Raw genomic sequence first — 11,001 nt, 5'->3', positions numbered from 1 at the left:
CTTGCCTACACGTGACCTTCCCACCGGAAGCTGCGCTCCCTCGCCATGGTCTTCCGCTCCTCGCGCTATGGTCCTGGCAGGCGGCGTGCTGCCCTGCTCCGGCGGATCTCGTTTTACGACAGCCGTAAAGCACGGGGTGAGTCGCTAGTCGCTCTGTGGGGAGGGTCCGCATCGCGTGTGACGGCGTTAGGCGGCGCGGCGGGTCCGCGGAGCCACGTCACTGGGCTGAGCGGGCGGACCCCCGACCCGAGCCTGGGGTGAGGTTCCCAGTTCAGCGCTGTCCCCGGGCTGCTGGTTCCCCAGGGCGGGCCGGGGTCTGTGTCCGCTGCTGAGTGCCTAGTGCAAAGGGGCCTCCGGCCTGATTCCTCTAGCTCCTGGGTCTCAACCTGAGGGCCGCGTGTGGCCCATCAGCGCACAGCTGTGACCCAGTGACAGCCTCCGGGCCGTACAGGTAATATAGCTAGTGTCAAGTATCCGGGGTAGCTGTGTTAGTCTGTATCCACAAATACAACGAGGAGTGGTACCAAATCTATTTACCATTGTGTGCAGCATCACACAATGCTGCACACAATGGGGGGGAGGGGGATAGCTCAGTGGTTTAAGCATTGGCCTGCTAAACCCAGGGTTGTGAGTTCAATCCTTGAGGGGGCCACTTAGGGAACTGGGGTAAAAATCTGTCTGGGGATTGGTCCTGCTTTGAGCAGGGGGTTGGACTAGATGACCTCCTGAGGTCCCTTCCAACCCTGATATTCTATGATCTGCAGCTCTTTATGTGAGCAGCATCCACCCACTAGCTATAAAAGCAACAAGGAGTCCAGTGGCATATTAAAGATTAACAGATTTATTTGGGCATAAGCTTTTGTAGGTAAACCCCCCACTTCTTCAGATGCATGGAGTGAAAGTTATAGATACAGGCATTATTATACATGAAGAGAAGGGAGTTACCTTACAAGTGGAGAACCAGTGTTGACAGGGCCAATTCGATCAGGGTGGATGTAGTCCACTCCCAATAATTGAGGAGGAGGTGTCAATACCAAGAGAGGGAAAGTGGTTTCTTAATCTATGAAAGTTTATGCCCAAATAAATCTGTTAGTCTTTAATATGCCACTGAACTCCTCATTGTTTTTATAGCTAGTGTGTTGATGCAGCCCACATAAAGAACTGCAGATGCTGCACACAATGATAAATAGGTTTGGTACCACTGCTCTAGCTGTTGTCACAGCATACTGTAATATTAGTGCTTGGGAAGCGTATTGAAGATGAAAAAGAGTTTGGCCCATGGAGCACAAACTTGGGGGGGTGTGTGTGTGAAGTAGACTTGTAACTGATTTAATGCTAATGATCAGACACAACATGAAGTAGGATTCACATTGGTCCTGCATTGTAGTGATGAGGATGAGAGTGCCGGGAATCCTGTTCACCCTGCTGAGAGGCTGCTGACAATTTGGGAGACGGATGAGGATGTTGCAACCTCATCCCTGGAAGATTATGCATAAAACCGATGCTACACACGGGGAAACAAAAACCACAATGGCACAAAAAACAATGAGTATAATGGCCAAAAGGAAGCAGCTGCTGTAACCTAGAGCTTTGTGAAAGGAAGTGGAAGGCTTTCTGTTAAATTTAAATCAGAAGAACAGATTGTAAAGTATGTTAATGGCACTAACTTATTTCTGTTCACAAAGTGGAGTACAACCTTTTTTTTCTTATCAACAGCAGGAAAAAAATAGTGGTTCAATTAAAACTATTGTGCTGCTTCATGGTAATGTTCAGCCTTTAAAGAAGGCATAGCAATAGAGATAGGAGGAGCTTTGCGGAGATTTTCACCATTCACTACCAAAAGGTTTTGGGCAACTAACTGCCCTTCATGTCATTGAAAATCTCCCTGACAGGGTCTGCTTGTATGACACCTGTACATGTGCTCATAATGTAAGTAATGCCCATCTGCTATTAAAAGTGAATTGTAAAGGAAAAATATGATTGTGACCTTTATTTCTTTATGAAGATGGATGTAATGTCATCTTTCTGTTTTTGTTTGTTTACAATAGAAATACTAGATCTGACTTTTTTCCTGGAAGACTGAAGAAGTGGAGTAGGATAGGGGCATCGCACTAGGCTGAAATCTCAGTTGACACTCAGCATTCTTCACCCTTTCAGCTGACACCTGGGAATGGGAAAGCTGCAACTCAGCTTTCCCCCTAGTGTGAAGTGTGTAGTCTTCCAAAGAGTCCTCCAGAAAAACAAGGCAAGTTGGGTTGTAATATTTGTCATGTAATAAAAAAGCAGGGGGAAAAAACATATTAATCTGTATTTACCAGCCTAAGGCATCAATAAAGGACATGGCTACAACTTCTGTATTAGTTTGTTTTGCAGTTTGCCTATAATATGACCCTGTACAAAGAGGGAGATGCTACTTAAAGCATAAAGATGTAAATATATTTCCTTGCAAGCTGGATAGAATGAGGAGAGAATAGAAGGATGAAATATCAGCAGTCTTCTCTTGCAGTTTCAGAAACACAGGCCTCTACTTTGTGAGCTAAAGCTCAAATGGAGGGAAATTTATTTGTGTGTGTGTGTGTGTGTGTATATATATATATATATATATATATAAAAAAAAATGAACTGGTTTCATGATCTATCCAGCAGGGGTCAGTGGTACACAGATATAGGAATACACTTGTGCATCCTGTTACTTTGCTATTTTAATAGTATTGGACCTGAATATCTCTCTCAGGGAGTAGAAATAGCTTCTATTTTTTTGGATTCTTTGTACATACTCCTGGTCTATTCATTAAATATTTAATTATACCAAAGCATTGCTGCCAGTACATCATCACAGCTTTGTGAATCTTTTTCTTTTTTTTTCAATTTTCATCCACAGCAATTCAGATTAACACAAGTATGTTGCCTCTTTTTAGGTTTTCTTTGAAACTGCATCTTAATCCCTCACTTATACTGTCACAGGAAAGACTGGACTGGTGAATGCAAACTAGATAATGCCCCTCTCCACTCAACCTGAAACTGGTGATGATCAGTATGTTTTAGTCGCCAGTCTCGACAATGTCAGAAACCTTTCAAATATCCTAAAAGCCATTCATTTTAAAGACCATGCAACATGTTTTGCAACTACAAATGGAATCAAGGTTACAGTGGAAAATGCAAAGTGTCTGCAGGCAAATGCCTTTATTCAGGTAAGGAGCCTAGCACATCATAAGACCATCAGTTTATCTGTGATCAGTCTTTCACATGTTTAAAATGGCAGTTTTTTCCTTTCTCTTGCATTTGTCAGTGACTTTCCCAATGGACATAATCCAGTCAAACAAAAGATGAGACCAGCGGGTCCAACGCGTTAGATATCTCAATTCTAGACTTGCAAAAGTGCAGACGTTGACACTATTCAGAAATGCTGGAGTTACATTCTTGATGTACCAGAGAGGAAATTGTTCTCCTATTTTATTGTTACTATAGCATATGAGAGGATCACCATTATTTTCGCATTGAGTCTTGTATAAGCACATGGTACGAAGCCACTGTGAGATATGAGCTCATTAAATGAGCCAGGGAAGTATTAGAGAGACTAGAAGTAGCTAAGAATGGAAAGTATGGGATGGAAGGACTGTTCGAGAGAATACGGAAATACATGCAGTTTATCGTAGGGGATAGAGAAGAATTGTCAAAATTGTAGGCATAAGGTGGAGAATCTGACCCAGCAAGTGCCCTGCAACACTGCTGGATATTAAAGTTAGAGATGGGAAAAGACCTTGTAGGTCATTCAGCACATCCTCTGAGGCCAGCGTCGGATTGTTCACTATGGGTATATATGCCACTGATTGTCTGATGTATTTACAGATGACTCATGATTAAAGATCCCACCACTTCCCTAATGGAAGACAGTTCTACAATTGAACAGAGCTCACTCTGGGGAAGCTTTTTACTAATATTCAGCCTTACTTCTCTTTCCCTAATGCCATCCCATTACTTCCTGCTATACCCTCTTGCATGACAGTAAACATTTCCTCTCCATCGTCAGTGAAAGAGTTCATTATTTTTCCTTTTGAAATATCTTGTTGATCATCTCTCCAAATAATAGTAGTAATAGTTTGTATTTATACATCATCTTCCATTTCATGATCTCAAAGAGTTCTGCATTCAGATTCCATCCATCTTTTAGGGAGTTCACTTTTGTGTCTTAGGTCATCAAGCAATTATTATGGTGAGCCCTACAGGACTAAGTTCACTCCCTTTGATGTCCATCTCATTGCATCTTTCTTCACCTCTGAATAACCCTGTAAATCACTTTTTCTCAACATGTGTTTAGTATGATTACTGTTGACCCTATGTTACCCTTTTCTGCTATCTCTAGTAATTTTTCATTTCATTTATATTTCATTGATTTCTCCCCCCCAAAAAAATAAGGTGGAGGGAGAATAAAAAAAGAACAAAATAGGAAAGGGAAGGAAGGGGGCAGAGAGAGAAAATTAGCCTCTTTCTCTAGTCTTCTATTTTGACCTCCTTGCTTGGTTTTATTTAATGTGTTCCCTTCCACCTGCTGCTGTTTGCTTACTTGACTATCTTTAGATTGTGAACTCCTCAGGGCAGAAATTGTGCTACCTATTATCACAATAGGTGTACTGGAAATAAATGACAAGTCTTGGTTTTATTTAAGTTGTACAGCACACTGAACATCTGCTGTTTGGTGGGGAGATCTTTATACTTCAACATTTATCGCTTATTACTACACTGTAAAAGGCCACTGCTCAAATGTTGTACTTAGCTTAGACAAAGGAAAATCAGATATGTGCTAATTTTTAAAGGATCCTGACTATATGCTCATTGGCTCTTATTTTGTATCATGTTGCGCTCTGAAGGTGAAAATTATGGATTTATAGAGATGATTAAGTCACTGCTACTGCAGAAAGAGAAACAAATGTTGTTGCACTTCTTCCATACACACACTTTCTCTCTCTCTCTTTTTTTTTTTTACAGGCAGGGATTTTTCAAGAATTTATTGTACAGGAAGAGTCTGTGATGTTTCGAATCAACTTGGCTGTTCTTTTAGACTGTTTGACCATTTTTGGTACAAATTCTTTGCCAGGTATTGTGCGTGCATGTCCTGATCTGATGCCCTCAGTAATCAGAGTGAAACGTGTGCTTCTAGCCACCTCCCAAGTGTCTTTATGAAAGTGATCTTTCCTGTCACTGAAAGATTACCTAACCTTCCCATAGTAAGACACCCCCCCTCTGAAGAGCAGCTACCGTTGATTGATTAGGCCATACTCTAGCTTCTTAAGTTGCTGCAACTGTACGCTGTGATAATTGCTCGAGTGGCCAGGAAGGTAGGTACTCAACTGAATTCAGACACTGACGGAAAAGGTGGCAGTGAACAGAGTTATAAGTAAAGGGGCCGTGAAAGGTACCCAATGAGAAGTCTTGAGTTTGGAAGACAACTGTGTTCATAAATATAAGATTTGTAAGAGAAGTGGCAGAGGAATCTTGTGATTATACACAGATTTAGGAAATGTAAAGGCCTAGGCCTTGTCTATAACTACCGTGGTAAGTTGACCCAAGTTACGCTACTCCAGTTATGTGAATAATGTACCTGGAGTTGACGTAGCTTATGTCGACTTGCCGTGGTGTGTGCACTGCGCTGTGTCAACGGGAGATGCTCTCCTATCGACTTCCCTTACTCTTCTTGGAGAGGCAGAGTACCAGAGTTGACTGGAGAGTGCTGTGTCATTGATTTAGCAGGTCTTCACTAGACCCACTAAATCGTCACTACTGCATCAATCACAGCAGTGCTGATCTAGCGTAAGTACAGACAAGCCCAGAGAGGGGCCAGTTGTTGCAAGTAGAAGGAAATCCATCAATGGTGCAAGTTGGTTCTGATAAATAAAAGCCAACCACATGCTTGGTGCTTCTGGTCCTTCCTCGCTGTAGCTTTCAAACAGCTATTATAAAGCTAAGTAAGCAGACAGGTTAAGTGACCTGTTTTAAGCTCACCCTATGAGTCAGTGATAGACTTTAGACTGGAACCTTGCAGCCCAGCCTTGGCATCAATCCATTAGACTTCAGCTACCCTAAACTGTTATAAAACATTTGTATAACTTGGTAATGACTTTACACTCTTTCTAGGTATGGTAGAATCTCAGAGTTACAAACTGATCAACCACACACCTCATTTGGAACTGCAAGTATGCAATCAGGCAGCAGCAGAGATGGGGGGGGAAAAAAAAGCAAATACAAATACAGTACAGTACTGTGTTAAATGTAAATTACTAAAATAATAAAGGAATGCAGCATTTGTCTTCTGCATAGTAAAGGTTCAATGCTGTATCAAGTCAATGTTCGGTTGTAAACTTTTGAAAGAACCATAACATTTTGTTCAGTGTTACAAACAACCTTTATTCCTAAAGTGTTCGTAACTCTGAGGTTCTACTGTACTTCTTTGGCCTCTATTACATTATTGTATCTGAGCACCTCAAAAACAATTAATTGATCTTCACAACATGTCTAAGTATTATCCCCATTTTACAGATGGGGAACTGAAACAGAGAGTGACTGTTGTCCAAGTTTGGACAACAGGAAGGCTGTGGCAGAGCTGGGAACTAAACCAAGATAGCCTGAGTAGAATTTCAGTGCCTTAAGCACATGATCCTCTTTCCTCTAATCACATTCCTCAGTTAGTAAAAAGCCCCTGGCTTTTCGCCTTATGTCTTGGGTATTTTGTATAGCCTCCCAGCTTGTTGTGTTTGAATAATTCAGGGCAGCCTCTGTCTTATTTCATATGTAGTTAGTTTTCCAGTGGATCACTTAAAAAATGCCTTTTTTCCTCAAATGCTATTTCAAAATGAAATATTGCTCTATTTATATGAACTGTGAATTATTAATATTCTATTGTCAAACATCCAGTTCTTATCTGTGATTTTACATATTAGAAGTTGAACTGTCTTTCTGCTTGAAAATAGTTCTTCCAGAAATGTTCTCTTAGGCGTTACTTATGAATGAGGGTAGACTAGAGTCACAAATTGCAGATAGATACACAGTGCAAGCTTTCTCAGACAATTCAGCCATTGCACATTTGAATGAACTCTAATATCCTGTTTCAGAGTAGCAGCCGTGTTAGTCTGTATCCAAAAAATGAACGGGAGTACTTGTGGCACCTTAGAGACTAACAAATTTATTTGAACATAAGCTTTCGTGAGCTAAAACCCACTTCACCGGAGTGGGTTTAGCCCACGAAAGCTTATGCTCAAATAAATGTTAGTCTCTAAGGTGCCACAAATACTCCTGTTCTAATATCCTGGCTATTCCTATCTTGGGCCTTTTTGAAAAGAGTGTCAATCATCCTAAATTGTATGATGATTTTGTGATTGAGACAGAATTCAGTAAAGATCTGAGACTAGACTGAGCATAATAAACCCATTTAATCTGTGATTTAAGCATGGCTAGAATCCAGGTCTCCAAAGTTTAGAGTCATAGAATTTCAGGGTTGGAAGGGACCTCAGGAGGTCATCTAATCCAACCCCTTGCTCAAAGCAGGATCAATCCCCAGACAGATTTTTACCCCTGTTCCCTAAATGGCCCCCTTAAGGATTGAACTCGCAACCCTGGGTTTAGCAGGCCAATGCTCAAACCACTGAGCTATCCCTCCTCTCTCCCTTACACCATCTAGCTCTTAAAGCGTGCTAATTTTATCATCATTTCAGGTACGTCAACAGCACTTCGAATGTGTTACCGTGGTTATGGCTACCCCTTGACCCTATTTCTAGAAGAAGGAGGTGTGGTAACTGTGTGTAAAATTAACACTGAAGAACCTGAAGAGACACTAGATTTTGATTTCTGCAGTACAAATGTGGTTAATAAAATTATCCTGCAGTCAGAAGGGTTAAGAGAAGCATTTGCTGAATTAGATATGACCAGTGAGGTCCTGCAGATCACCATGTCTCCAGACAAGCCTTATTTCAGGTATCAGAAACTACATGTCCATTTCAAAGGTTCATGTTTAGCAACTTAGTTGCTCTTTGATGTTTGGAATTATTGCTGCTGCTTATTCAACATCATACGGGTTTAATTCTGCCTTCTGTTATAATGGTCTGCTGCATCACATACGAAGACTTTAATTATTCAGACAAGGTTCCAGGCAACTGTTCGTTCCTTATTTCTCAATATTCCAAAATTTTCAACCTGATGCTTTTGGCAATAGAATACATCATCATTTTAAGGTTAGGGGCCAGCTTCAGCTTTGGCATAAGCAGATACAACTTTTAGCTTGTATTTTGTACACCTTGTTAAACAAATTTCAGGCTGTTTTTTTTTTAATCCATTCATTTTGTATTTTTGGTTATGAAGAATAAGTTCCAAGGTCTGCATGGCCTTGGTAGGGGTGACTGATCAGGGCTGAAAAATCAGGAGTTGTATGCTGCAGTGCATAGGGGAACTCATTGGTTTTCCACTTTCCTGGCAGCTCCACGAGGTGCTGCCGAGCAGGTTTCTTTCAGTTTCTGGTATGGCAGCAGATTGTGGCCTCTAGGTGCTAATGGAATATGATGATCAGTCTTTCATTAGCGAAAGTCAGCTTTCTTTGAAACCACAGTCAGCTGCTATCAGGGGAACTCAGTTTGGAGTGCCACAGATAATGTTGGCTGTGCTACCTCATTTCTTATGAAGACTAAGTAGCTTGTTGAAATCTAATGCTTTGAGAATTGTCCCGATGTATAACATCACTTTGTTGTTTCCGCTTTTCAGATTTGATGGTGTCAATATCAAAAGTTTTGCTAAGTTGGTGCATTTTGTCTTTTAGATTATCCACCTTTGGCAATGCAGGAAGTGCTCATCTTGACTATCCCAAAGACTCTGATTTGATGGAAGCATTTCATTGCAACCAGACCCAGACAAACAGGTCAGTGATCAGGACAGTAACAGTAGTAGTCTGATGACACATTATTACCAAGAAGGTGAAAAAGTGGTTTCATCAGCTACTGAAATGTCTGACTTTCCCTAGAACATAGAGTAGTTTTTAAAAATTTCCCTTTGACAGAAGTTGTTCCTCTGGTTAAAAGTTCAGTAATAAAAATTAGAGTATAAAATGTATGCTGTTGATGCAGTAACAGGGAAAAATTAAACCATACTGTAAAACTACTACTGTGGTTGGATATGTTGCTAATTGGTTTTGTCAGTTTTGGTCCATTACTTGAGAATAAGGGTCAGCCATTGTTACATTTTATATACTTTAAAATAGCTTTTCTTTACCTGCAGGTATAAAATCTCTTTGCTCAAACCATCTACTAAGGCACTGGCTTTATCTTGTAAAGTGTCTATTCGGACAGATAATCGGGGATTCCTTTCACTACAGTATATGATTAGGAATGAAGATGGACAGATCTGTTTTGTGGAGTACTATTGTTGCCCTGATGAGGACATTACTGAATCAGAACTATAGCTCTATGATATGGACTGCATTTCATTTATGGACATTCAGAATGATGAAATATTTAATTAAAAAAAATTGAAAGTTGCCAGATTGATAGCCCAGAAAATGGACACCCTGTTTATCCACAGAAAGGAGCAGAAAAAGCAGCTACAATGAAGCTTCTCCCATATTACTTTGCGAGTGTTTCTCACTCTTGACCTGAATGGACCATCTATAAAAGTGAAAAAGTAGCTTAATCCTTGGCCTCTGTGCTGAGGCTGAGAAGGGTGCTGTGATGGTGGTGGTTTTGTGATGTGCACACTTGTCCACTGCAAGCTTGGAATGATCACCAAACAGCCCCTTGAGTATTCTGTCACTATTGTCAGAATAATTGCAAACACAAGCAATGCGGTAAATCTGTGACAATAACAGTATGTTAATCCACCAGTTTTTGGCCATGGTTTGCTCTGAGCATGGATGAAGCAATTACAGGAGGTGAATGTCTGAATGCTGGCTTGTGTTAGACAGTGGGTTGTTCAAATGATTTAAAAAAAAAAAAAACCCTTTTTGTGAGACTACAAGTGGAGAGTGAAAATTGAAACTGACTTCTCAACAACAGTAAATTGTAAATTTGCTCATCCTCAGCTAGATTCAAGCCTGCTGTAACTATTGAATTCCCTGGAATTTCATCGGGGATGCCCATTTTCCACAGCAGTGTGCTTGTGCTGTACTGGTAAGTTAGCATAGAACCCAACGTAAATCACTTTTAAGTACTTGGGCAGTGTCATTTTGATTTTAACTTTTCAAATTAAAAAAAAAATTACTAATACAACCCTTGCTATTGAAATGTGGTTTTTTTACGTGTACTACCCCAACCCCATCCATTCACCACTGCCTTCCAGATCAAAAACACTTATTTCAGTTTTAAGGAAAAAGAGCATTGGAGTATTGTTTTGGAGAAGAAAAAATCCCAATGAATGTTATTGATTTTTATAAAATAAAACATTATCGCTTGTCCCAATTGGGAGTTGCCTTTAATGGTAACAAACCTATACATATGTACCACATTAATATTTTGCTGCATTTAGAAATGCTTTTGTATTTTTTAAATAAAATAATAGCAAAGTGAATGAATCGTTTCCTGGAAATAAAATGTTGTGATATAATATTGACAGATTTTGCTTATTCCTAACCGCTCTTTCAATGTCACACTGAATCAGGAAGAATGAGAGATAGTGGTTCAAGATATGGTGGATACACAAAATATTGATAAGGAGACAAACTTTCAGTGACTTGCATTCTGTGTCCACTTACTGAAATTACTTCTCCATCTTTTCAACCTTTTTCAAAATGGGAGGATCAGAGCCAGGCCACTAATTGGTAAGATCACCAGTGCAAGAGATGGTTTCTTGCACAAAGGCTTAACAGCCACTCATTTGAGGGAAGCTGGTACAGTACTTGCCTTCTGAATTAATGAGTTAATATTGACAAGTGAACCCCCAGTACTTCCCTGTTCAATTTTACAAGCCATGAATCCAAGTTTCAGGATTAAAACATGTTTCCAGCAGTAAATGGGCTGCAGTTCAGTCAGA

At 40.4% G+C, this 11,001-nt stretch overlaps 1 protein-coding gene across 5 annotated transcripts; it reads left to right on the top strand.

Moving 5' to 3' along the window:
• The first annotated feature begins 1 nt into the window (after position 1).
• RAD1 (RAD1 checkpoint DNA exonuclease) lies at positions 2 to 10,572 on the top strand. 5 transcript variants are annotated; one of them, XM_065598849.1, is made up of 7 exons: positions 2 to 136; positions 2,049 to 2,245; positions 2,919 to 3,191; positions 4,987 to 5,095; positions 7,707 to 7,965; positions 8,801 to 8,899; positions 9,256 to 10,572. In XM_065598849.1, exons 3-7 carry the CDS (start codon positions 2,997 to 2,999, stop codon positions 9,437 to 9,439), a joined length of 846 nt encoding a protein of 281 aa, XP_065454921.1. In that variant the 5' UTR covers positions 2 to 136; positions 2,049 to 2,245; positions 2,919 to 2,996; the 3' UTR covers positions 9,440 to 10,572. The 5 variants fall into 5 exon arrangements, with proteins under 5 accessions (XP_065454921.1, XP_065454923.1, XP_065454920.1 ...); XM_065598848.1 differs by lacking the exon at positions 2 to 136 and adding an exon at positions 311 to 451; XM_065598851.1 differs by lacking the exon at positions 2,919 to 3,191 and having other exon boundaries at positions 2,049 to 2,249; positions 4,991 to 5,095.
• Positions 10,573 to 11,001: the final 429 nt, after the last annotated feature.

This window comes from Chrysemys picta, chromosome 6, assembly GCF_011386835.1.
Source record: "Chrysemys picta bellii isolate R12L10 chromosome 6, ASM1138683v2, whole genome shotgun sequence".
Classification (NCBI taxonomy): Eukaryota; Metazoa; Chordata; order Testudines; family Emydidae; genus Chrysemys; species Chrysemys picta.
The sequence above is the reverse complement of the archived record's forward strand: the minus strand, read 5'-3'. Positions and strand labels throughout refer to the sequence as shown.

Bases quoted from the DNA above. Each gene is read 5' to 3' on its own strand.
- RAD1 (XM_065598849.1), top strand. From the start codon at position 2,997: ATGCCCCTCTCCACTCAACCTGAAACTGGTGATGATCAGTATGTTTTA. The intron at 7,966-8,800 runs GTATCAGAAACT...TTTGTCTTTTAG, and splicing joins CCAGACAAGCCTTATTTCAG to ATTATCCACCTTTGGCAATG. The intron at 8,900-9,255 runs GTCAGTGATCAG...CTTTACCTGCAG, and splicing joins AACCAGACCCAGACAAACAG to GTATAAAATCTCTTTGCTCA.